The sequence below is a fragment of the Babylonia areolata genome, chromosome 21 (genome assembly GCF_041734735.1).
Source record: "Babylonia areolata isolate BAREFJ2019XMU chromosome 21, ASM4173473v1, whole genome shotgun sequence".
Taxonomy (NCBI): Eukaryota; Metazoa; Mollusca; class Gastropoda; order Neogastropoda; family Buccinidae; genus Babylonia; species Babylonia areolata.
In genome coordinates, this window is record NC_134896.1 from 48,944,980 (window position 1) to 48,971,980 (window position 27,001).

Sequence of the window (27,001 nt, forward strand, 5' to 3'; positions counted from 1 at the left end):
TATTTTTAAAAACTACAGTTCCAGTACACATGTGCTGTTTTCCCCTTCTTCTGCCATAATTTATTTGCGCTATTATCCACCCTTGGTCAGTGGCATTACCCTCGCTTGGTCAGTGGCATTACCCTCACACAACACAACTGATTCCCCCCCCCCCCCCGCCCCCCCCTATTCCCCAAGAGCCATATCCAGGCACATCACCTTGACCCTGATGGAGTGAGCATCGAACCACCAACCCCTCCCCTCCCCTCCCCCTCTACGCCTGGTAGGAGTGGAGACCCCATTCCTCTGCCAACACCATTGTTGTGACAGGTACTCACCACAGGAATGGAAGGTGGACAACGAAAGAAGTGTGACAATGATGAGGAAGCTGCTGTGGATAGTTCAGTCAGGTTTGGGGGACGAGGTGACAAACTTGACACTATGCTTCGTTACCACGATATCTCCTGGCATCACCCAGGCTGAGAAATAATTCTGGACAACTGCAATAATAGTTGCTTATGTTAAAAGAAAGAAAAAAAGCAAGAAAAAAAAACACTTTGCTAACCATTTTATCATCGCGGTTATTGATTTTGCCCCCGAACTTAATCATTGTAAATGATATGCTTTGAAGTTTAGCAACAGCCCTGTTTATGAAGAATGTCAATACACTATATATATATATATATATATATATATATATATATATACATATATATATATATATATATATATATATATATATATATATATATATATCGGATAATGTATACTGCTCCTCTGTTTTCTTTTTGGAAGTGATTAAAGCTTAGAAACTGTTACTGGTTGCTGTGCGTTATTGAGTGTGTGGTTATGTATGTATTTGTATATGTACAAGTGTGTGTATGTGCGTGAATATGTATTTGTGTATGTCCGTGTATATTTACTCATGAATGAGTAAGCATGTGTGTGTGTGACTGTGTATGTGTATGTGAAGGACAAAGAGTCAAAGACAGGTGGGAATACAGAAATACATGTAGAAGAAAATGCATCCGTAACAGATCAGTATTATAAGGCTCATTCTAAGCATATGCTCAATGTGCAACCGAAAGTGTGTTCGTGTGTGTGTGTACAGCTATGCATGTTCGTGTAAATAATACGTCTTGATTCAGGTTACGTTATCGCTCCATGCCTGTTTAAGGCCAGAAAGGCTTTGTTTGAATTCATTGGAATTGTACACCCCGTCCCGCCCCGACGCCCCCCTCCTTCCGCCCCCCCCCCCCCGCCTCCCCCCCCCCCCCCGCCCCCCAATACAAATCACAAATTTTAGAGAAGGTCTTAGCATTGCATATTACTTCAAAGTGAATGTGTTGGCTTTTCCAAAGTGCAATGCTTCAAAGACGTCCTACATTTCACAGAGACAGACAGTGAGGGAGAGATAGGACAAGTAAAACATGCATACAAAAATCAACACAGGAATCCTCTTTAGACAAAGGTAGCTAACCATACAAACATGGTGTCGGACAGCGCAGTGAAGCAGAGTATTTAGAACTACTACTTTCATCGAGTATGGGATAATCGATCTTTGAGCAAAATATGAACACCTTAGAAATACAGAACACAAATACAAAGCAGACTATTTTTTTATGATTTCGTTTTTATGTGTTTAATTTTCAAATTTAATCATGTGTCCTTATTATCAGCACACACTGAATGTTTAGTTGACAATACAGTAGTGTGTGTGTGTGTGTGTGTGTGTGTGTGTGTGTGTGTGTGTGTGTGTGTGTGTGTGTGTATTTGTATTTGTATTTCTTTTTATCACAACAGATTTCTCTGTGTGAAATTCGGGCTGCTCTCCCCAGGGAGAGCGCGTCGCTACACTACAGCGCCACCCATTTTTTTTTTTTTTTTTTTTTTTTCCTGCGTGCAGTTTTATTTGTTTTTCCTATCGAAGTGGATTTTTTTCTACAGAATTTTGCCAAGAACAACCCTTTTATTGCCGTGGGTTCTTTTACGTGCGCTAAGTGCATGCTGCACACGGGACCTCGGTTTATCGTCTCATCCGAATGACTAGCGTCCAGACCACCACTCAAAGTCTAGTGGACAGGAAGAAAATATCGGCGGCTGAGACGTAATTCGAACAAGCGCGCTCAGATTCTCTCGCTTCCTAGGCGGACGCGTTACCTCTAGGCCATCACTCCACTGTGTGTGTGTGTGTGTGTGTGTGTGTGTGTGTGTGTGTGTGTGTACCCAAAACTTAGAACCTTGATCATGTATCTGATATTCCATACTTTGACCCAAACATAGACACCTTCGAAATACAGCACACAGATACTGCATTGTTTTTGTGTTTGAGTTTCACCTTCAATGTCTAATCATGTGTCCTCATTCTCAGCACAATACAGTTGTTGTTGTTGTTTTTTATTTTGTGTGTGTGTGTGTGTGTGTGTGTGTGTGTTAATCACGTGGCTTAATTTCTAGCACGTTCCGCTCACTGCTGTCCAACCGGTGTTATGTCAGTTCTCAACCCCTCTCCTCTCTCCATTCGTTTTTGATTTTTTGTTAGATGTCTGACTCTGTCATTGTGTGTGTGTGCGTGTGTGTGTGTGTGTGTGTGTGTGTGTGTGTGTGTGTGCTTGTGTGGAACTGCTAGTCATCCACGTTTGACAATGTCCCCCCTCTCCATCTTCTCTCTCTGCGTTTGTTCTGTCAGTTTCTCTGTTGTCAAGTGGTGACGATTTTGATTTCCGTTACGGACATTTTAATGTGGCCATTTTTGGGTGGCGGTGTGGGGGGTGGGGGGTGGTGCGGTTGTTTTGTTTGTTTATCTATTTGTTTAGTTCCTTATTTCCCCAGTTATGTATATAAACAGAGTCCGGGTTTTAAATTTCAGTGCCGCACACAGCTTTCTGAGAAGCTAGTAAGAAACTGTTCAATCTCTCTGGAGATCAAAGGTAAGTCAAGATCAGTTGAGAATTAACACAAATCAGCATTCAAAACGACAGAAATATGTCTTGTCTATTTTTGTTCTTAATAATCTTTTATTTCATTTCATTTTATCTTATTATATATATATATATATATATATTTTTTTTTTTTTTTTTTTTTTTTCAAATTTCATTCCATTTTGCTGTAATCAAATGGTTAGAGTGCTGTTTCATCGCCCGAGCTTCCTAAGTTCGATCCCAGTTGCACATTGTTGGTTAAAGGCAGCGAGTTTTCCGATCTCCCAGATCAACATATATTCAGATCACCTAGTGCCCGATCCCCCTTTGTGTGTATACGCACGCAGATCAAATACGCACGTTAAACATCCTGTAATCCATGTCAGCGTTCAGTGAGTTATGGAAATACGAACATAGCCAGCATGTACACCCCCGAAAACGGAGTATGGCTGTCAACATGGCGGGGTAAATAAGCAAAACGGTCATACACGTAAAACGTTACATGCCCTTATGAGAGAGAGAGAGAGAGAGAGAGAGATAGAGAGAGAGAGAGAGAGAGAGAGAGAGAGAGAGAGAGAGAGAGAACAAGAACAAGAACAAAACTTTAATCTCCAGGCCTCCGGCCCCTAGAGAGAGGTCAAAAGTACACAATATGATGATCACTCAGCCACAACAAAATGTAAAATACGTACTAACTTAAACCTGTAGAACAAAGGTGCTTCTTGTGCATAGTAAATTAATTCTAACTTTCATCATTGTTGTCACATAATTCCTGTCGTATCTTCAGGGTATTAAATATATAAATGCAGAGTTTACGAATACTGTAAACAGAACCATTCTTCAGCAAGTGAACATACGATTGACCTTCAGAGGACCTTCAGAGTTCAGATGTTTTTGCCGCAGGTTATTGTAAAGGACACAATTGTTTATAAAATGGTTTTCATCTTTGATCACATTACAACATTTACATGCGTAATTTGAATTACATTTGAACGTTCTTCTAAAAAAATGATCCATTTATTGGGAGCAAACCAAGCCGTAATTTTACCAAACAGTCCCTAAAACACTTTTTATCCACAAAGTCAAAATATTGCTCACACTGAAAACCAGTTTTGAGAGAGAGAGAGAGAGAGTTTGTGTGTCCGTGTGCGTGTGTGCGTGCGCGCGCGCGCGCGTGTGTGTATATGTTGTGTGTGTGTGTGTGTGTTTTTTTTTTTTTTTTTTTTTTGTTTTTGTGTGTGTGTGTGTGTGTGTGTGTGTGTGTGTGAAACCTGATTAAATGACACAGGAAACGAATGATAAATGACCAATGACAGCTGTCAGTCGGCTCTACCTAGATTGAAGGCCTGATTTGCAAATGACTCTGTGAATGTAAATCACTTAGAGCTTGGTCCCTGACCGAGGATAGGTGCTATATACGTATCTATATCATTATCATCATCATCATCATTATCATCATCGTCATCATCATCATCGCCATCCTTTCGATTTACAAACATAAGCAGGTACCTGCTTTTGAACAAAAACTATAAGGGTTTAAGGGCGTCAAACAGTACGGACTGATCACATGAGTTATTACATTTGCTTTTTAAATGTATTTAAGGTATGACAGATCCACTTAAAACAGGGAATAATGCTGATCAGTTTCATGTCACGTTATGAATAAATCACTGTATGAATAAATCGTTAAAGACTTCACATCTCCAGTAGAGACCAGTTTCATGTCACGTTATGAATAAATCACTGTATGAATAATTTTTTAAAGACTTCGCATCTCCAGTAGAGATTATTGCAGATGTTCGTGTTTCCGATTCCGATTGTAATGCGACGCATAGTGATAATGGAAATAATTCTTGAAATCAAGAGTTAATACGAAATGAATAAATATGAAAAAGTACCTTTCATAAACTACCACAGCCAGCATGGAAAATGAAAGTGCACTCAGTCACTCTGTGAGGCGAAAGAAAAGAATGGAAATCTTGTTTCAGGCAAGACTAGTGTCTCGTTAAAGAAAATGTTTTGCCATATCTAGATAACTCATGATAGCGAATGTCCAAAGGTTGTTGGGATTATCACTTCTTTGAAATCGGCATAGCCCAGCCATGTATAACCTTTCGTATCATTCACAAAAGACAGATAGTACAAATGAAGGACAGCAAATAATAGTTTGACTGGCACATTGTATACACAATCCATTTATACAGATTCATAAACCTCGCCCCCCCCCCCCCCCCCCCCCCCCCCGCCAGCTATCATGTATATATATATATATATATGAGTACATGTCAGAGTGGATTTCTACTACATAATTTTGCCAAATGACAGCACATGTTCTCGTGGGTTCTTTTACGGTGCAGCAGCAGGATTCATGCACACACATATATGCAGAGTTGCGTTTTTCTGACGTTTAAAAAGATATCTGGTGTGCGAAACATTTATTGTGTTCTATATTTAGGTTTTCCTGTGAATCAGGACAACGCTAGCATCATAATGGCTCAACAGCTGACCCTGGTGGCTAAACTCAGACAGCGGGTGGAGGAGCAGGGAGAGTCCCCAGCCTTCATCTTCAGGTCCCCACATGATGGCCGCTATGTGCTGAGCTGGAACAGACTGTACAGGCTGGCTGGTCGTTTTGCCGCTGTTCTGAACAGCAGGGGTCTGGGACGTGGACACCTGGTGGTCAACACGCTGGTCAACAGTCCGGAGAGAGCGGTGTGTGAGGCCGGCATATGGCTGTCCGGAGCAGCCTCCGTCAATGGCCATTGCCAGATGGCTGATGGGTCAGACCTCTTGCACACGTTACGTGTGTCACGTGCCTCAGCCCTGCTTGTGGACCCTGACGTCAGCAACATTCCCTGGAACGTGCTGACAAAGTACGTCTCTGTGGGAGAAGATGACAGTGTCACGTCCTCTGACCTGACCGACTTGAAGAAATTGTTTTTCATCCGTCGTGTTGAGGGGGATGGTCCAGGGGATTTTATTACCCAACTGGACTCTGACAGTGACTGGTTTCAGGCTGATGATGTCACTCCCGAAGATATCCTGACTGTATTCACGACATCAGGCACAACGGGCTTCTCCAAACTGGTGGTCTACACTCACAGAGAATATATGCAGTTGCATAAGGCGATGTATGAGTTTAAACAGCAAAACCCAGTGAATACAGATCTTAATCGCCATTTCACCATAGCGCCTTTTGGCTGGGGTGCTGGCTACATTGGCATGGGTGTGACAACTTGTTCCACAATCATCACTTGTGATATTCGAGTGGGAGGACTCCCAAAGGACATGCCAGAATTCATCTGTCAAGTTCTAGAAGTCGAAGAATGCAATTCGGCATTAATCAATCCAATGTATCTTCCAAGATTACTTCAGTTAGCTGAAATGAGACATTTGAAAGCAGGTTCCAACGAGAACGCCGAAATCTCTAGGGACTTGCTGGACAACCTTGTTCTTACAGGTCTCCCTGTAACCCGTGCAATGGTGGCAGCTGCGTCGCCTTTGGCTCATTCAGTCATTGTTGGTTATGGTTCAGCCGATTTTAGCTTTGTTTCAAAGCACATAGTGACAGACAGTGAGACCTTTGTGGACCATGACACAGGACCTCCCGTAGAAGGTGTCACCGTGAGGATCGTCACCAGGACGATGAGGAAACAGCTCTACCTGTCAACCAGACAGGGCACATCCTCGTCAAGGGGTTAAAAATAAATCCAGGGTACCTCAATGATCCCAAGCTGAAAACTGATGACTATTTAACCAAGGATGGATTTTTCCGCACCCAGGATGTTGGCCGTCTGGATGAACGAGGTCATCTGATCGTGGACGGTAGAGGAAGTGACGCAATCATGAGAGGTCCCTACATCTTTTACCCATCATGGATGGAGTCACGCATCCGAGCTTGTCCAGGCGTTCGTGACGTCATCATCACTGGTGTCCCTGACCCTTTGGTCAACGAAGAGCTTTGTGCATGTGTCGTGATGGAATCGGATTCAGTGACGTTGGAGCACGTTCGACATTTCGTTGAGAAGGAAGTGGTGACGACAGAAGACGATCCACTGTCGCCTCGACCCCGTTACTATCTCGAGTTCCAGTCTTTTCCCATGACTGACACTGGCAAACCGAAACGTAAGGTGATCAAGGCACAGGCAACAGCACGCCTCCAATGCTCTGACTGACCATGGTGCTGTAGCACAGACGGCAGACTCGGAAATTCCACTAATCAGTATCTCGGTTTCTTTTTGTCTGGATTGAACTGAGCCTATCCAGAGTAGTATCCCTCATATTAAACGAAGGTGAAACCTTTATGGCCCAAGTGAGATTCCTGCTGTACAATAACAACAGCAACCGAAAATGCTGGTTGTTGAGGTGGGGCTGGGGAAAGAAGGGTAGATTACAAGTAAATATATGATGATCCAAATCATTTTGACTCACCATCGGAAACAAACATTTTCGGGAGTGATGTACAAGACACAACACTTTGGACAGGGCCAGTTCTTTCGACAGAACCATGATTGGAGACTGCATATGTTCTCCCATTCTGAACAGTGCAAACTGAAGGTCCGATCACCACCTGCCTTTATGTTCAAAGGCGCCATTTAGGGGCTGCTCATTTTTCTCTCCGAATAACAGTGAAGTTCGCTTTGTTTGTATACTGGATTAGTATCAAAGTACGCATAAGCTATGTGAGTTAGATTTACAGACTAAGTCTGGACCGCAAATACAGAAGCTTTTTTGAATTAGACGGTCGTTGGTGGAAATTATACTGAAAGTGAAGATGCCTTTGAAAAAAAATCAGTCTCTGAATAAGATTCAACTGCCTCACTCGCTTCCTTACAATATCATTTTATCATGAACTACCTATGTGAGGACTTTCTGACAATGAACATCCATAAAAGTAAGACGCAGCTTCGCTACTTTTACCAACACGTGACCAATTGATCAAATGTGGCGTAACATCTTCACACTGAGTGTGAAACACATACATTACAATAGCCATTAGGAACCTTAAGTCACATCTTTAAAACATGTCTTTTCGAAATATTTCCTGTAGTATACTCAGATGGATGTCCCGTTACATGGCAGATTTTTTGTTGCTCCTCACATATGTATGCATCATTGTAATTTCGATACTAAGCAGAAGGAGATCCTATTTCAACCAAAAATGATGAAATGACTGCTATTAATCACTTTGTCAGTAGATCACCTAAAGCTGCGATGTTTCATGAATACGTTTGGCTTTTCTGTACTTTTTTTATGCCCTGTTAAAAAGTACTTTGTCATCATCATTGGAATGTTTAAAAGAAGTGATTTCTTTTCCTTTGTTTAGCCAAATTTGGTTTTGACAGATGTAGTTTTTTTCCAGATAAGATAAACTTGTGAAGGTTTATCACGGACACACACACACACACACACACACACACACACACACACACACACACACACACACATACACACACACGCACGCACGCACGCACACACACACACATACACACACGCACGCACACACACACACACACAACACACACACACACACACACACACACACACACACACACACACACACACTAAACTGGTGGGCGTTTAATTCAATACAATAAAACAGGGAAGGTCAAGCTATCACAGTTCAGTTGCAGTTGTAGGAATGCTTTTGTATTATACCTTTCCACATACATAATAATAGACACTTGTTTGGCTTCTTTTCGAAACATATGTTTCTCTTTTTTTTCTTTCTTTTTTTACATTTTGTCTTGCTAACGAAACTGCAAAATATGACTTAAGTTTGTTCAGTTTGCTTGTTTGCGATTTTGTATGAGCCATTTGCAAGTGCAGTTCCAGTGCACATGTGTTGTTTTTTTTCCCCTTCTAACTTCCAAGTCGTCCATGCTTTTTCATTGGCATTACGTTCACATACCCAATCAACTCCACCCACCCCCACACCCCACACAGCCATACCCAGGCTTGTCCCTTGTCCCTGATGGAATGGGCATTGAACCACCAGCCCCCTCACTCCCCTCCCCTCCCCCCTCCCTCTACGCCTGGCAGAAGTGGAGACTCTATGAATCTGACAACACGTTGTTTGACAGCTATTCACCACAGGAAGATGGACGATGCAAGAAGTTTGACAATGGTGATGATGATCATGTTGCTACAAGAATGTCAATAGCTCTATTTATCTATCAAGAATGGCAATGTATAATGTTTCTTTTCTTTGGAAGTGATAAAAGCTTAGGAACTATTACTGGTTGTCGTAAGTTTTTTAGTTCGCGCGCGCGCGTGTGTGTGTACATGTGTGTGTGATTGTTTGTGTGTGTGAAGGACAGTGAGAGAGAGAAAGAAAGAAGCAGAGACAGAGCTAGAGACAGAGATAAAGACAGACAGAGACAGAGATATGGCAATGTTGAAGAAAATGATCATGCATCCACAACAGATAAACATTGTAAGTCCTCATTCTCACCATATACTGAATGTGCATTCAAAAGGATGTGTGTTTCAAGGGGGTTGGCTATTTGTGTAAATCATGTGGCTTAATTTTTTTTTTAGCACGATTCACCCACTAATGTTAAACCGGTGTTATGTCAGTTTTCTAGCTCCTCCTCTCTCAGTTCGGCTTTGACTTTCAGTTAACTGCCAACCTCTGTCATTCTGTGTCTGTCTCCCTCCCAGTCTGTCGCACCTTCCACTGCCCCCATCTCCCTCTTCTTTCTGCTTTCGTTCTGCCTGTCATTCTGTTGTCAAGTTGTGGTAATACTGGATTTTTTTTTTCTGGGGGTGGGGGGTGGGGTGGTAGGGGGTGGTGGTGTCCCAAATAGGTACATAAGCAGACAGTCTGTCCTTTAAACTGCAGTCATGCACACAGTTTACAGATGAGCTTGTCAGGAGCTTTCTCTGGAAGTTGTTTAAAGGTGAGTCGAGGATAAGTTAACACTTATCAGCATTTGAAACGACAGAATAGAATATGCTATATTGTTGTTTTGTTCTTAAAGACCCGCAAAATGCCCTATCTAAAAAGGTGTATGTCTTCACGTTTTCTTTTTCAGGTGATGTTGGGAAAATGACAGCTCAACATAGATTTTTCATCACAGAAATAAACATGCCGTCAGGCCGCAAATACAGTAAAATGTTTGCACGGGTACATGTTTATGTTGCCCTAACATCCGAATAAAAACAATAAACAAAAAAATTCTTAGTTTAACGAGTTTCAGAAATTTTGCGTTGGCCTTCTTCGAAATTGAAATGAAAAGTCGCCACTGGCAGTCAGGAGGACGGAGGCGGGCCAATCCAGTCCATATATGCTTCATGTCCGTTCTAAGTTTGGTAGCTGTCGTCAGTCACACTGACAACGAAAGTAACCCTGCCGGCCAGTATCTGACTGGTGATGTCATGAATTTCAGTTTTGCCTGTGTGAGAAAGAATGAGAGGATGTGTGTGTGTGTGTGTGTGTGTGTGTGTGTGTGTGTGTGTGTGTGTGTGTGTGTGTGTGTGTGTGTGTGTGTGTGACAATAGAAGATCCAGATGGTCTGAACTGTTGTTTATCTACATATGTCCTGGTATATTTCAAAAACGAAAGTAACCCCCAGTATGTGACTGGTGACGTCATGAATTTCAGTTTTGCCTGTGTGAGAAAGAATTGTATTGATTACCAAAGACAGGTACTTGAACTCAAAGGAAGCTCAATGTTTCCACGTTCATATTGTGATACATAATTCGTTTTATATAGGTTCATAGACGCACATATTAAGAGTTGTGCAACAAATTCTTATCGAAAGTAACAGAAACACAATTCTGTCTTCTATGTTAGATTTTCCTGTGAATCAGGACTGACTGCAGACAACGCTACCATCATCATGGCTCAACAGCTGACCCTGGTGGCTAAACTCAGACAGCGGGTGGAGGAGCAGGGAGAGTCCCCAGCCTTCATCTTCAGGTCCCCACATGATGGCCGCTATGTACTGAGCTGGAACAGACTGTACAGGCTGGCTGGTCGTTTTGCCGCTGTTCTGAACAGTAGGGGTCTGGGACGTGGACACCTGGTGGTCAACACGCTGGTCAACAGTCCGGAGAGAGCGGTGTGTGAGGCCGGCATATGGCTGTCAGGAGCAGCCTCCGTCAACGGCCATTGCCAGATGGCTGATGGGTCAGACCTCTTGCACACGTTACGTGTGTCACGTGCCTCGGCCCTGCTTGTGGATCCTGACGTCAGCAACAGTCCCTGGAACGTGCTGACAAAGTACGTCTCTGTGGGAGAAGATGACAGTGTCACGTCCTCTGACCTGACCAACCTGAAGAAATTGTTTTTCATCCGTCGTGTTGAGGAGGATGGTCCAGGGGATTTTATCACCCAACTGGGTTCTCACAGTGACTGGTTTCAGGCTGATGATATCACTCCCGAAGACACCCTGGCTGTATTTGCGACATCAGGCACAATGGGCTTCTCCAAACTGGTGGCCTACACTCACAGAGATTATATGCAGTTAGTTAAGGCGTATTTTGAGTCCAAACAACAAAACCCAGTGAAAACAGATCTCAATCGCCATTTCACCACTGCGCCTTTTGGCTGGCTTGGTGGCTACGTTGGCATGGGTGTGGCATCTTGTTACACAATCGTCACCTGCGATGTCCGAGTGGGGGGACTCCCAAAGGACATGCCAGAATTCATCTTTCAAGTTCTGGAAAAAGAAAAATGCAACCATGCATTGATCAGTCCAGTGTATCTTCCAGAATTACTTCTGTTAGCCGAAAGGAGGAATGCAAAAACAGATTCCAGTGCTGAAGCCCTGACGTCAAAGGAAAGCAAGTTGAACGAACTGATTCTTACGGGTCTCCCAATAACCTGTCCAGTGGTGGCGGCTGCACTGTCTTTGACTGATTTAGTCAAAGTCAGTTACGGGGCAACTGATTTCAGCGTAGTTTCAATGCACATTGTGACAGACAGTAAGACCTTCGTGGATCATGATACAGGACCTCCCATAGAAGGCGTTTCCGTGAAGATCGTCAGCCAGGACGATGAGGAAACAGCTCTACCTGTCAACCAGACAGGGCACATCCTCGTCAAGGCGTTAAAGATAAATCCAGGGTACCTCGATGACCCCAAGCTGAAAACTGATGACTATTTAACCAAGGATGGATTCTTCAGGACCCAGGATTATGGCCGTCTAGATGAACGAGGTCACCTGATCGTGGACGGAAGAGGAAATGACGCAATCATGAGAGGACCATACATCTTTTACCCATCATGGATGGAGTCATGCATTCGAGCTTGTCCAGGCGTTCGTGACGTCATCATCACTGGTGTCCCTGACCCTTTGGTCAACGAAGAACTTTGTGCATGCATCGTGACTGAATCGGATTCAGTGACGTTGGAGCACGTCCGTCATTTTGTGGAGAAGAAAGTGGTGACGACAGAAGACGATCCACTGTCGCCTCGGCCTCGTTACTATCTGGAGTTCCAATCTTTTCCCATGACTGATACTGGCAAACCGAAACGTAAGGTGATCAAGGCACAGGCAACAGAACGTCTTCAATGCTCTAACTGACCGTGTTGCTATAGCACAGAGGGCAGACTGGGAAATATCCAGTCTATTGTTTTATCTCCATTCCTTCGAATCGTGCAAATAAAATTGAGCTTCTCGAAAGTACCTTCACTCAAAAAGAATTAAACAGCCTGAAATAGAACAGTCTGATAATCAACTGGAGTAAAAAGTGGAGATATAGGTTGAAAGCAGATAATGGCAGGGTTGATGAGCTTATAAGAGAACTTTTCCGATGAAGTATCACAAATAATATTTGCATTCTCTGCTGCTGTCAGATGATTTTTTTTCCAATGTTTGCCTGTATGCTGGGTTGCCCAGTGTTCAATTATTTGATTTTTTGTTTCTAATGAGTGAGCCGCCGTAGCTGAATTGGTTAGGTGTTGAATTTCTGACCCAGTGTTGACCAATTCTCAGAGTTAGAGACCCCATTTCGGTATCGTGCTATTTCATTGGGAAAGACACTTACATCCATGCATGCAACTGTCTCCTATCAGGATTTGATCTTTAGCCCTAACTGATTCATAGTGCATTAATTAATTCATATTGTAATCAAGCATGCGTGTGCTTGCATGAGTATGTTGTGCTTTCCCTGTTCTATTCTAGTAGTAGTAGTAACAGCAGCAACAGTAATAGTAGTACGTTCATTCAACGTCTTTTGTACTGGACGATTGTTCAATTGTTCATATGCCTTTTTTTTCTTAATTTTTGTACTATTCAGACTGCCTTTTGTAACTCAGCTTCTTTTTTGTCTGCGTACCTTTGATTGTACGTATATTGTATTCATTTCTCTTTTCTTTCCGAGTTAATTTGATGTTATTCAGTTGTGCCTGTTATTTGACATATGCAGAACACCTACTTCTAATCCTCCAGCTGATGACCACAAATCCTTCAGTGTGGAACCAGATCGAGTAAGCCTTTCCCATCCACCCCTACCATCACCACCCTGCCTACTCCTCTAGTTTCCTCAGTGCTGAAATAGTGACACCATGAATGTGCCGACACAGGTAATGCTCAAAGGCGTGAGTGATAGATGATGAACGAAATGAGAATAATGACAATGCTGGACTCAGTGTTGGGACTAAGCAACAAGTGTTTACGCCTCGTCTAACCAAATGACCCTTTCCTCGTTCCACAACACCAACAGGGCGACTGGTGAAATTTGCTCCAGAAACAGAACAGTCTATTACAGTACACTATTTAGACACATGTGGAGTGATGGCCTAGAGGTAACGCGTCCGCCTAGGAAGCGAGAGAATCTGAGTGCACTGGTTCGAATTACGGCTCAGCCGCCGATATTTTCTCCCCCTCCACCTTGAGTGGTGGTCTGGACGCTAGTCATTCGGATGATACGATGAAACGAGGTTTCGTGTGCAGCATGCACTTAGTGCACGTGAAAGAACCCACGGCAACAAAAGGGTTGTTTCTGGCAAAATTCTGTAGAAAAATCCACTTCGATAGGAAAAAACAAATAAAACTGCACGCAGGGAAAACAAACCCCCCAAAAAACCGGGTGGCGCTCTCAGTGCAGCGACACGCTCTCCCCGGGGAGAGCAACCTGAATTTCACACAGAGAAATCTGTTGTGACAAAAAAGAAAAATTGTAATATAAATGCAATACAATGAGGCATGTCATAAACAATGTTTCGTGGCTTTATATATATATATATAAAGAATGACAATATCAGTTCACAGACTTGTTTTTGCTTGTTCTCCTTTGAACTTATCATTAAAGTTTAACAATACAGATGATTGTTGTGAGTTACTGAAAGCGTTTATCTCTCTCTCTCTCTCTCTCTCTGTCTCTGTCTCTGTCTGTCTGTCTCTCTCTCTCTCTCTCTCTCTCTCTATATATATATATATATATATATATATATATACGTGTGTGTGTGTGTGTGTGTGTGTGTGTGTGTGTGTGTGCGAACATGGGTGTGCTCGAATGTGTTTCCCTGTTCGATTGTGGTAGTAGTATTAGTAGCAGTAGTAATTTTAGTTGCAGTAGTGGTAGCAGTAGTGGTACTAACAACAACAGCAGCAGCAGCAGCTGCAGCAGGTCATCTCAAATCCTCTATACATAGCTACACCCACCAGTTCACACTGAGCTTTCAATATCGGGTCACCAAAAGCCACGCACTAGAGGAGACCCTGCACTGCTGACGAGTTACTTTGATGTTGCTCAGCAGAGCCTGTTATTCGACATATTCAGAACATCTACTTCTAATCCTCCGGCTGATGATCGCAAATCCTTAATTAACTGTGGAACCAGATCTTCTTCTTCTCTTCTTCTTCTTCTTCTTCTGCGTTCGTGGGCTACAACTCCTACGTTCACTCGTATGCACACGAGTGGGCTTTTACGTGTATGACCGTTTTTACCCCGCCATGTAGGCAGCCATACTCCGTGTGCATGCTGGGTATGTTCTTGTTTCCATAACCCACCGAACGCTGACATGGATTACAGGATCTTTAACGTGCGTATTTGATCTTCTGCTTGCATATACACACGAAGGGGGTTCAGGCACTAGCAGGTCTGCACATATGTTGACCTGGGAGATCGTAAAAATCTCCACCCTTCACCCACCAGGCGCCGTCACCGTGATTCGAACCCGGGACCCTCAGATTGACAGTCCAACGCTTTAACCACTCGGCTATTGCGCCCGTCTGGAACCAGATCGAGCGAGCGAGCCTCTCCCAAACAGCCCCTCCCTTCACGCTTCTTCTCACACCCTCATCGACACTCTGTGTACCTGGCTGAAGTGGTGACATCATGAATGTGCAGACACAGGTAAGACGTGAGCGATAGATGATGAACGAACGGAGAATAATGACAACGCTGCACTTAGTTTTGGGAGCACGCAACAAGTTTTAACTCTTCGTCTAATCAAATGACCCGTTCTTCGTTCCACGATACCAACCAGTTCACCAAGGCGGCCTGTGACTTTTGCTCCAGAAATACATCTTTCATAATTATGCGAAAACAGAAGATGGAAATGGATTGGGAGAGAGAGAGAGAGACAGAAAAGGAAGACAAACAGACAGACCCGAACAATACATCCATGAAATAACCATGTTTGGTCTTCAATATTTAATCATGTTTGCTTTCCTTGTGAATGTGTGTATGTAAGTGTGTGTGTGTGTGTGTGTGTGTGTGTGTGTGTGTGTGTGTGTGTGTGTGTGTGTGTGTGTGTGTGTGTGTGTGTGTGTGTGTGTGTGTGTGTGTGTGTGTGTGTGTGTTTGTCTGTGTTATCTTCAGTTTAACGTCTATTCACTATAAGTGTTTTTAGACGGATTTGCCTGTGTGTGTGTCTGTGTGTGTGTGTCTGTAAGTCTGCGAATGTTTAGTCATTAAGATTTAATCATGTGTCCTCATTCTCAGCACTCGCTAAAGTGATAAAGCAGTTTGTGAGTATGTGTGTGTGTGTGTGTGTGTGTGTGTGTGTGTGTGTGTGTGTGTGTGTGTGTGTGTGTGTGTGTGTGTGTGTGTGTGTGTGTCTGCGAATGTTTAGTCATTAAGATTTAATCATGTGTCCTCATTCTCAGCACTCGCTATAGTGATAAAGCAGTTTGTGAGTATGAGTGTGTGTGTGTGTGTGTGTGTGTGTGTGTGTGTGTGTGTGTGTGTGTGTGTGTGTGTGTGTGTGTGTGTCTGTGTGTGTCTGTGTGTCTGCGAATGTTTAGTCATTAAGATTTAATCATGTGTCCTCATTCTCAGCACTCGCTAAAGTGATAAAGCAGTTTGTGAGTATGAGTGTTTGTGTGTGTGTGTGTGTGTGTGTGTGTGTGTGTGGTATGTGCAACAGCGTTGATAATCATGTGCCCTAATTTAGCGCACGTTTCACTCATTGCTGTTGATCCAGTGTTAGTTTTCTACCATCTCCCCTACCCTCTCTCTCTCTCTCTCTCTCTCTCCTCTGTCTCTCTCTTGTTCACACACACACACACACACACACACACACACACACACACACACACACACACACACACACACACACACACACAAGTTTCAAGTTTCAAGTTTTAATTATCCTTTCACTCCTATTGGAGTATGGAGGATTACTGCAAAATACTCATTTTCATACACACACACACACATAATGTGTGTGTGTGTGTGTGTGTGTGTGTGTGTGTGTGTGTGTGTGTGTGTGTGTGTGTGTGTGTGTGTGTGTGTTTTCATGTGGTGCATATGTAGATATACTGCATATGACATACGATATATATGTATCAGTGCTTTACCCTGATAACTGATGTATGGTTAGCAAACATGTGCTCGCGTGCGCGAGCGCGCGCGTGTGTGTGTGCACGCGCAAGCGTGCGCGTATCTGTGTGTCTGTGTGCCATATTCAAGCTAGACTTGGTTACTATTTTGAAATACAGGTATAGATTACAACAAACCCCACTCTGCCTCCCTTTCTCGCACTTCCCCTTTCACTTCCATTTCAACCTTTGTCCACCTACCACCTTCCTTCCTCCCCCTTCCTATACCGTCCTTTATTCACCCTCCCACTCCATTTCTTGGCCTGTTAAAACGTGAAAGATGGCACCTGGCTGTCGATTCAGGCAGTCAGTGAACATGGTCCACTATATACTGTGTATATTGAAATCAATGTAGTAAATAGCCACATTTTTCTTCTTCTTCTTCATTCGTGGGCTGCAACTCACACATTTACCCACATGTACGAGCGGGCTTTTATGTGTATGACCGTTTTCACCCCCGCCATGTAGGCAGCCATACTCCGTTTTCGGGGGTAGCCAACTTTTTTAAAGTAGACTCCTTTCTAGTCTGAGGTAGCCTTGATACTGCTTCTGTAAATGTATCGTTTTATTCTAGATGTATGATTTGATTAAGTTAGCTGGCGTTCTGTGACAGCTCCGCTGAAGCAGGTGCACAGGAACTAGTACAACCCCACGTGCCCCCATCTTTTTTGCACTTTTCACTTTCAACCTGTCGGGTTTCATAGCTACTGGGGGTTGGTTTATAAACACCTTGTTATTTGGTCATGTATGTGTTGGTTAGTCTTACTTCAGTGGATGGGTTGGTGCAAGAGAGAGAGAGAGAGAGACAGAGAGAGAGAGAGACAGAGAGAGAGACACAGAGAGAGAGAGAGAGAGACAGACAGACAGACAGACAGATAGAGACAGAGTATAGTCTTCAAGATTTAATCATGTGTCCTGATTCTCAGCACATGCTGAATACAATTCAATTCTTTGTTTTTTTTGTGTGTGTGTATGTGTGTATTCGGGAATTTGCGTATCGTGTGTGTGTGTGTGTGTGTGTGTGTGTGTGTTAATCATGTGGCTTAATTCTGGGCACGTTCCACTCACTAATGTCGAACCGTTGTAACAGCCTGCTGTTGTTGTTGGTTTTTTTGTGTTTGTTTGTCTGTTTGTTTTTCATCCTTGTGTCATTCTGGAGCTGTATTCAAGACAAAAATCATTTTGCCTGTAGGCAAGTTGCCCTTGTCAGGGCAGGGACCCGCGGTTACAGTTTGTCTTGAAGGCCAGGTTATCTTTGTATTCAAGACACACAAAGTGCACTCAGGCAGCTAACCCATGGTCTATAAATAAAAATCCCGGGGATTCCTTTCTGCGCATGTTCTTTTACTTCACACCACGCCACAGTGTGACAATAAAAAGATATATTAATAATAATAAAAAATATATAAAAAAACTTCAGCGGCAAACCATCCATTAAGAGTCAGCAACTTGTCAAATCAAGGGGCTACTTCCACATTCTGACACATTGTCCTCCCTGCTTTGCAGCTAATTGCAAAAATGAACTAAAATAACAGAGTTCAGATTCAAATATTTATCTGGAATGAACGAATTTTGATGATCCACAAACTTCAGGCATTCCAAATCTATCGTCTGCAAGTGCACTCACTTCACAGCTACATACGTAATTCATATGGAATACAATGGCGTCTGCCAGTCTCAATGCGTAAATTTTGACTGCAAGCGAACAAAAGATAAAATCAACCTGTCAGAGGCCGTATTCAAGACACGGTCTCTCTACAAAACGCCTGTTTTCCCTTGAAATAACCACCGCAACAAAAGGATTCGCCATATTTACCTCTGCTTCGTGGGCTGTCACCCTTGGCAGATAGTCAGGGTAAAATGCCTTCGGGTTTTTAGAACCGCAGGTAGGTTTTTGTGTTCCTTAATTAATACCCGATATTGCTAACCCTCGGGCAGTTTGCCTTGCCTCAGGCAGATTACCCGCAGGCACACATTTAACCGGAGGCACAATGAATTCTTGAATAGTGCCCCTGGGCTAGCCTTAAATTACCTACAGGGTAACTTATAGCTAGTCAAGCTCGAAATAGAGGAAGAGAGTCGTTCTAGTCTGGCTTGTATATCTTTCTACACCTCGTCCCCTTTTGTTCTGGACTAGCTTGTTCAGCCCCCGACCACCCCAAAGAGTAGAAGTGACAGAGAAGGATTGATTGGGGTTATTTTGAACTGACCCTTTTCCTCCACATCACAGCAAAGCGAATGTATGTGGAGAGGAGACTGTTGGATACCTTGTATTGACCCCCACTTCCCTCCACATTACACCTAAGACAAGACAAGACAAGACAAATTCTTTATTTCGAGGATAATAGATAAGCAATGGTGGTTTTTTTTACATCCAGTCCCCGCCCTGAATAGGATCTACACTACACAATATTTAATAAAATGAAAGCATGGTGTTAGTAGAGATACACAACAGAGGAAAAAAAATATATGCATAAATCAAAACAAAAACAACACACACACGCACACACACACACACACACACACACACACACGCACACGAACACACACACACACACACACACACACACACACACACACATGGCATACAGGCACTAGCATGGTGTTAGTAAAATGCATAGGAAAAAAATGAACAAAATCAAAGAAACAAACACACACAACACACACCGCATTATACATCAGAATGGGGGATAGTGGGTGAGGAAGGTTCTGTCAACCATACTCATTTGACAAACAGTATCAATAAAATGAACGATTAACATTACACATTATGGCATAAGCTTCTCACTCTAGCGTCCTTGAACAAAGAAAATTGAAGCGTGAACTGAAAGCTGTTCCCCGAGGAAATGTGGCCGTGGGTGGAAGAGGTGAAACTAGAAACAAGGGAATTGTAGCTCTTGGCTTAGCCTGTAAAGACCCCCCCGCCCCTCTCCTCCACTCCTTTTCTTCCTTCCATGTAACAGCATGGCGGAAACGAGTAGAGGGGTAGTTCTCTGCTGCCTTGTACTGACACCACCCCTTCCCTTCTTGGCACAACATGAAGGACACAAGGGGTGTGTGTGGGTGTGGGTGTGTGTGGGAGGGTGGGGGAGGGTACGCCATCTTGCACTTACTCACCCTCACAACTTACCAGCAACAACATGGGGAAATGAGAGCGACGGTGACCTTCTGGCCTGGCTTCAGCTGATCTCCCTTCCAACTACAGGACTGTGGATATAAGGAAAGCGGTTGTTCCCAGGGGAAGATGGACTTTCACTGGCTGGACTCTCGGTCCCAGTTTCACCTCTTCCAACCACGGCCACATTTCCTCGGGGAACAGCTTTCAGTTCACGCTTCAATTTTCTTTGTTCAAGGACGCTAGAGTGAGAAGCTACATCCCAATTCGGGATGAATCTCACCTGGGGGAACTGAGGTCAGGTCTGAACAGGCCAAGTTTACTGTGGCAGTTATTCAAGCAAAGTCCGTAAAGCTCCCGAAGCATGAATCAAAAACGGGATTGGAAATCAAAACTGACAGAACTGCAAAAATCAAAGAAAGAAATCACACAAAATGTATGATTTATAGCGGGAAAACGAACGAAGGGAGGGAACTGAATTTAGCTAGCTCAGAATGATACACCCCCTACCCCACTAGAGGATGGGATGACCTTAACTACCAGGTGGAATGGGATGGTTCGATCTGGATTAAGATAGAATACCGCCCTCCCGACCCCCTTCACTGGATATTAATGTCCACTAGATAGGGGAGGGCGTCAGTTCCATTTGAGCCGAATTTATGTTGGCTAGCCAGATTTCACCTCGGGGTAAAAAACAACGAGGGGACGAACAGGCTGCTACACCGGTGTTACGTCAGTTTTTTTCCCACTCTCCTCTCTCCTTCGTTGTTAATTGTCTGTTGGTCATTGTGTGTCTGTCTACCTGTCAGGTTGTTGTGTTTTTTCCACTCTTTCTACTGCTTGTGTGTAGGTAAGGTGGGTATTGTTTCGTTACTTGTTATTTTTCCCTTTCCCCGGCTAGGTATGTCAACATACAGTCTGTGTTTTAAATTGCAATCACGCACACAGTTAACTGAGGAGCTGGTCAGAAACAGTTCGCTTTCTCGGGATGTTGTTTAAAGGTGAGTCTAGAATAATGATGAAATCAAACCAGCAATCGGAATGACTTTTTTTTCTCTCCTCTTTTTATTTCATATTACACAGGAAACCATTTATTGTGTGGACTTTAAATCTTCATTGAGGGACATCAAACAGGGTGGATTGATCCGTGCACGATGCAGCACATTATCTTCTCTTTTTCTTTCTTTTTGACAAATGCGTGGTTTGCTATCCATTGTATACATGATACACGTTACGTAATATCGTATTGTGTATCCAGTTCCTATCTATAAAAAAAAAGAAAAAGATATCAACAAAATATAATAAAGGAAAAAAGCGAGAAAGAGCCTTCCAAGAATGCTGAGACTATTCTGCTCATTTCCAGAATTTTACGCATCCTCTGATTTCTCATTAATTTTTTTTTATGAAAGATAATAGGTCGCCTGAAATGTGACATTCAGTTTCTTGGCACACTTATAAATTAACCTTTAACCCTTTCACCGCCAGTCAATTTAGAGTACAAAATTCCCTTGTGGTATAAACACAGAAAAGACAGTGGCTGAGAATAGCTGGGGATTCCCCCTGCGATGTATAGAAAATATGGCCTATCCTACCACCGAACATTAAGAGCAGCAGGTTCATGGATAACAGACCAATGAATGGTCACCTTTCAGTGACATGGGTCCTCTACCACGCCTGTGCATAAATGCGAGCTTGGCGGTGAAAGGGTTAAGGACTTCACATCTCTAACACAGGTGATAGCATGTTTTCATTCTTAACATTCAAAGTCGACAAGAAATGATTGACTGGAACAAGTACCATCCGCTAAGTGAGCCAGCACGGTTGATGAATGTGCACTCGGTCACCCCAGGAGGCAAACCAAAAGAATGAATGGGAAAAAAGAAGGAAAAAAAGTCTTGAAGTAAGAATGATCTCTCGTTAGAGGAAGTGTTTTGGTTTATCTGAATTACTCAGGATCACGAATGTCAAAATTGAATGGGGGTTATCGCTGCCTTGAAACTGACGTGACCCAACCATAACCTTACATAAGAATCACTAAAGACAGGTACTCAAATGAAAAGGAAACTCATTGGTTACTCTGTCATCTTGTAACACACTATTCATACGGATTCATGGTTCAAGTTTTTCAAGGAGGCGACACGGTGTACGGAGAAATCCATATGCACCACACCACATGCACTAGGCAGATGCCTGACCAGCAGCGTAACCCAAAGCGCTACACAGGCCTTGAGTATGTACTTACATAATTGTGTACCTATCAGTTTCTATGGGTTTCTACCACAGAATTTTGCCAGAGGACAACGCATGTTTTGATGGATTCTTTTTCAGTGCAGCTACAGGATTAACAGACACACACATACAGAGTTTTTCTGACATTAAAGAAGAAATATGTGTAGTGCGAACATTTCTTGTCAATAGAAATGACAACACAATTTTGTCATCTATGTTCAGGTTTTCCTGTGAAACAGGAGTGACTACAGACAACGCTACCATCATCATGGCTCAACAACTGACCCTAGTGGCTAAACTCAGACAGTGGGTGGAGGAGCAGGGAGAGTCCCCAGCCTTTATCTTCAGGTCTCCACATGATGGCCGCTATGTGCTGAGCTGGAACAGACTGTACAGGCTGGCTGGTCGTTTTGCCGCTGTTCTGAACAGCAGGGGTCTGGGGCGTGGACACCTGGTGGTCAACACGCTGGTCAACAGTCCGGAGAGAGCGGTGTGTGAGGCCGGCATATGGCTGTCCGGAGCAGCCTCCGTCAACGGCTATTGCCAGATGGCTGATGGGTCAGATCTCTTGCACACGTTACGTGTGTCACGTGCCTCAGCCTTGCTTGTGGACCCTGACGTCAGCAACAGTCCCTGGAACGTGCTGACAAAGTACGTCTCTGTGGGAGAAGATGACAGTGTCACGTCCTCTGATCTGACCAACTTGAAGAAATTGTTTTTCATCCGACGTGTTGACGGGGGTGGTCCAAAAGATTTCATCTCCCACCTGGAGGCTCAGAACGACTGGTTTCAAGCTGACAACATTACACCTGAAACAATTCTTTCTGTGTTCGCCACATCAGGTTCAACGGGGTTCTCTAAATTGGTGGTCTACACCAACAGAGATTATTTACAGTTCAGTATGTCATATTTTCAAGATAAAAAGCCAGCACTATTGAATACAGATCTCAATCGCCATTTTACCAGAGCACCTTTTGGTTGGGGTCTTGGCTACGTTGGCATGGGTGTGGCAACTTGTTCCACAATCGTCACTTGTGATGTCCGAGTGGGGGGACTCCCAAAGGATATGCCAGAATTCATCTCTCAAGTTCTGGAAAAAGAAAAATGCAAGTCAGCACTTTTAGGTCCAATGTATATTCCAGGTTTAGTCCAGATAACCGAAACGAGGAACGTGAAAGCAGATTCCAGTGCTGAAGCCCAGACGTCAAAGGAAAGCAAGCTGAACGAACTTTATCTTACAGGTCTCCCTATAACCCGTCAAATGGTGGCAGCTGCCCTGTCTCTGACTGATTCAGTCATTCTCGGTTACGGGGCAACTGATTTTTCTACTGTTTCAAAATACATTGTGACAGACAGCGAGAACTACGTGGACCATGATACAGGACCTCCCATAGAAGGCGTTTCCGTGAAGATCGTCAGCCAGGACGATGAAGAAACAGCTCTACCTGTCAACCAGACAGGGCACATCCTTGTCAAGGGGTTAAAGATAAATCCAGGATACCTCAATGACCCCAAGCTGAAAACTGATGACTATTTAACCAAGGATGGATTCTTCCGCACACAGGATGTTGGCCGTCTGGATGAACGAGGTCACCTGATCGTGGACGGAAGAGGAAGTGACGCAATCATGAGAGGACCCTGCATCTTTTACCCATCATGGATGGAGTCATGCATTCGAGCTTGTTCAGGCGTTCGTGACGTCATCATCACTGGTGTCCCTGACCCTTTGGTCAACGAAGAGCTATGTGCATGTGTCGTGATGGAATCGGATTCAGTGACGTTGGAGGAAGTCCGTCATTTCGTTGAGAAGGAAGTGGTGACGTCGGAAGACGATCCAATGTCGCCGCGACCCCGCCACTATCTGGAGTTCCAATCTTTTCCCATGACTGACTCTGGCAAACCGAAACGTAAGGTGATCAAGGCACAGGCAACAGAACGCCTCCAATGCTCTGACTGACCATGTTGCTTTTGCACAGGTGGCAGACACGGAAATTCCACGTCTGTTGTTTTATCTCCCTTTCTTTTCAGTCTGGATTGGATTGAGCCTATCCAAAGTTGGGGAGAGATGGGCATGGTGGATTACAAGTACATACACAACGATTCAAATTTAGATTAGCTCACAATCAGAGTCGGGGATTTTCTATGGTAATGTTAACGACATGTCACTCTGGACAAGTCCAGTTCTTTTCGCCATACTATGATTGGAGACTGGATGTATTCTCCCACTCTGAACACCACCACCTTCAATGATCAAAGATACCATTACAAAAAGCTACTCATTGTCGGAATTCGTCAATAACACATGTTCGTTTTTGAAAACAACGAAGTTTTCCCTCCAAATAGAGGTGGTAGTTGGCTTCTGTTTGTACACTGGAAAAGTATCTAAACATGTTCGAGCCATGTGATTTGCTGAGTCAGATGGTCGTTTGTGGATATTATACCAAATTATTCTCTGGGAGAAAAACAATCAGCGGCCACACTCTCGTTCGATATTGCGTTATCAAGAACTATATATAAGATGCACTTACTCATAATGATAATTAAAAGTAAGATGCAGTTACACTTCTTTTACCAGCAAAGGATTAATTGATCAAATGTGGATAATGTAATATCTTCACACTGTGTGTAAAACACATAAAACACAATAGCCTTTCTATGCCTCAAGTCATATTTTAAAATCTATTGCTCTTTTGTTTGTTTTGGGTTTACTTGAACCATTTTTGTTTGCATACTCAGATGGATGTCGCATTACAATGCAGGATTTTGTTGTTTCTGACATATGTATTCAGCAACGCAACTTCCAAACTAAGCAGGAGATGTCATTTGAACTAAAAATAATGACATGACTAATATTAATCAGTGTATCAGAATATCACATAGAGGTTTTGTGCACGCAGGCACACACACACACACACTCTCTCTCTCTCTCTCTCTCCCTCTCTCTCACAGATACACAGACACACAGACAACCAAAGCACAAGGTTAATTCATAGACTCATCTTGTGTATAAACTTACACATAAGCCAAATATTGATCAGACTGAAATAGAACAAATTGAAAATCAATTCGAAATGAAAAGACAAGATACATATTGAAAACATGAAATGGCAAAATTGATGGGGCTGTATAAAAGTATGGCAAATCATTGTAGCAAGTTCCACAGCTGTAATATGAAATATTTTACATTTTGCCTTCATATTGAATGATGATTATTTGTTAGTTGTTTTGAGAAACTGGCCTACGTTTGATTCAATGTTGATTGTTTTGAGAAACAGGTGGATGTTTGATTCAGTACAATTAATGTGTGAGTCTATTTTGTGTGTGTGTGTGTGTGTGTGTGTGTGTGTGTGTACGGGCGTGCACGTACGACTGTATTTGTAGTTATACTTTCCTTTAATGTCTTTTCACGTAATTGATAATCGACTATTCACCTGTTTTTGGAAACAGATTTTTTTTTTCATACTACAGAAACTGCATATTGTGAATTTAGTTTGTTTGGTTTGCTACCTTGTAATCTTGTATGTGCTATTTGTAAGTACAGTTCCAAGAAAACAATTTGCACAGACCCAGACTTTGACACACAATCGACAGACCTGGAGGAATTTAATGAACAGTTCTGTGTGGGGCCTCAGTGAATCTTCTCGGTGTTTCGGGAGAAGAAATTTCCCATTTACAGCCATACCCAGGCTTGTCCCTTGTCCCTGACGGAGTGAGCATTAAATCACCAGCCCCTCCCTTCCCCTCCCCCTTCCCCTCTGTGCCTGGTAGGAGTGGAGAACCCGTCACTTTGCCAACACCATTGTTTTGACAGGGACTCACCACAGGAATGGAAGATGGATGACGAAAGAAGTATGACAATGATGTCGAATCTGCTATGGATAATTCGGTTAGGTTTGTGACTTTGTGACAAGGCTGACACTATGCTTCGTTCCATGATATATCCTGGTAGGCTGAAAAATACTGACAACTGCAGTGATATTCGCCTCTGTTGTGGTTTGAACCCGAGTTCTCCATGTTTAAAAAATTGAGTGACACTAACGAAGGGCGCAATAGCCGAGTGGTTAAAGCGTTGGACTGTCAATCTGAGGGTCCCGGGTTCGAATCATGGTGATGGCGCCTGGTGGGTAAAGGGTGGAGATTTTTACGATCTCCCAGGTCAACATATGTGCAGACCTGCTAGTGCCTGAACCCCCTTCGTGTGTATATGCAAGCAGAAGATCAAATACGCACGTTAAAGATCCTGTAATCCATGTCAGCATTCGGTGGGGTATGGAAACAAGAACATACCCAGCATGCACCCCCCCCCCCCCCCGAAAACGGAGTATGGCTGCCTACATGGCGTGGTAAAAACGGTCATACACGTAAAATCCCACTCGTGTTCATACGAGTGAACGTGGGAGTTGCAGCCCACGAACGCAGAAGAAGAAGAATGACACTAACCACTTCACCAATGCGGCTTGTGTTTTCGTACCAGAAATTGATTATTATCGAATTGTTGCTTTGAAGCTTATCAATAGCTGGCTACGTCTATCTATCAAGAATGTCAGTAGCTCTAAATTTCTATCAAGAATGGCAGTGTTCACTGTTTCCTTTCTTTGGAAGTGATTAAAGCTTAGAAACTGTTACTGGTTGTTGTGAGTTAGTGTGTGTATGTGTGCGTGTGTGTGTATGTGTGTGTGTGTGTGTGTGTGTGTGTGTGTGTGTGTGTGTGTGTGTGTGAGCTACTCCATACTGACACTTCAACACATTATGATAATTATGGTGGAAGGATAGGAAGTGGGTTATTACAATGCAAGTTGTAAAATCTCCCGCACTTACCCCTTCCTTATCACAGCATGATAGAAGTAACAGGGAATGGTCGTTTTGGACAAACTTGCACTGACCCATTTCCTCCACATCTTTCAACATGGTGGCAGTTATAGACAAGCGTAGCTCTTGGCTGAGCTTGCACTGACACCCTTCCCGACCCATCCCATTCC

The 27,001-nt window shown here is 43.3% G+C and overlaps 3 protein-coding genes across 6 annotated transcripts; all 3 read left to right on the plus strand.

Moving 5' to 3' along the window:
• The first annotated feature begins 2,771 nt into the window (after positions 1–2,771).
• LOC143295826 (acyl-coenzyme A synthetase ACSM1, mitochondrial-like) lies at positions 2,772–6,829 on the plus strand. Its single transcript, XM_076607467.1, has 2 exons — positions 2,772–2,909; positions 5,356–6,829. The coding sequence occupies exon 2, from the start codon at positions 5,391–5,393 to the stop codon at positions 6,600–6,602; it is 1,212 nt and encodes a 403-aa protein (XP_076463582.1). The 5' UTR covers positions 2,772–2,909; positions 5,356–5,390; the 3' UTR covers positions 6,603–6,829.
• Positions 6,830–7,086: 257 nt separating this feature from the next.
• Positions 7,087–14,167, plus strand: LOC143295825 (3-[(3aS,4S,7aS)-7a-methyl-1,5-dioxo-octahydro-1H-inden-4-yl]propanoyl:CoA ligase-like). Its single transcript, XM_076607466.1, has 2 exons — positions 7,087–9,802; positions 10,699–14,167. Exon 2 carries the CDS (start codon positions 10,745–10,747, stop codon positions 12,431–12,433), a length of 1,689 nt encoding a protein of 562 aa, XP_076463581.1. The 5' UTR covers positions 7,087–9,802; positions 10,699–10,744; the 3' UTR covers positions 12,434–14,167.
• Positions 14,168–15,180: 1,013 nt separating this feature from the next.
• On the plus strand, positions 15,181–26,647 carry LOC143296531 (3-[(3aS,4S,7aS)-7a-methyl-1,5-dioxo-octahydro-1H-inden-4-yl]propanoyl:CoA ligase-like). Of its 4 annotated transcripts, none has more exons than XM_076608544.1 (2): positions 15,181–15,209; positions 22,245–26,647. In XM_076608544.1, the coding sequence occupies exons 1-2, from the start codon at positions 15,196–15,198 to the stop codon at positions 23,977–23,979; spliced, it is 1,749 nt and encodes a 582-aa protein (XP_076464659.1). In that variant the 5' UTR covers positions 15,181–15,195; the 3' UTR covers positions 23,980–26,647. The 4 variants fall into 4 exon arrangements, with proteins under 4 accessions (XP_076464659.1, XP_076464660.1, XP_076464662.1 ...); XM_076608545.1 differs by lacking the exon at positions 15,181–15,209 and adding an exon at positions 20,554–20,648; XM_076608547.1 differs by lacking the exon at positions 15,181–15,209 and adding an exon at positions 20,580–20,643.
• The last annotated feature ends 354 nt before the right edge of the window (positions 26,648–27,001 follow it).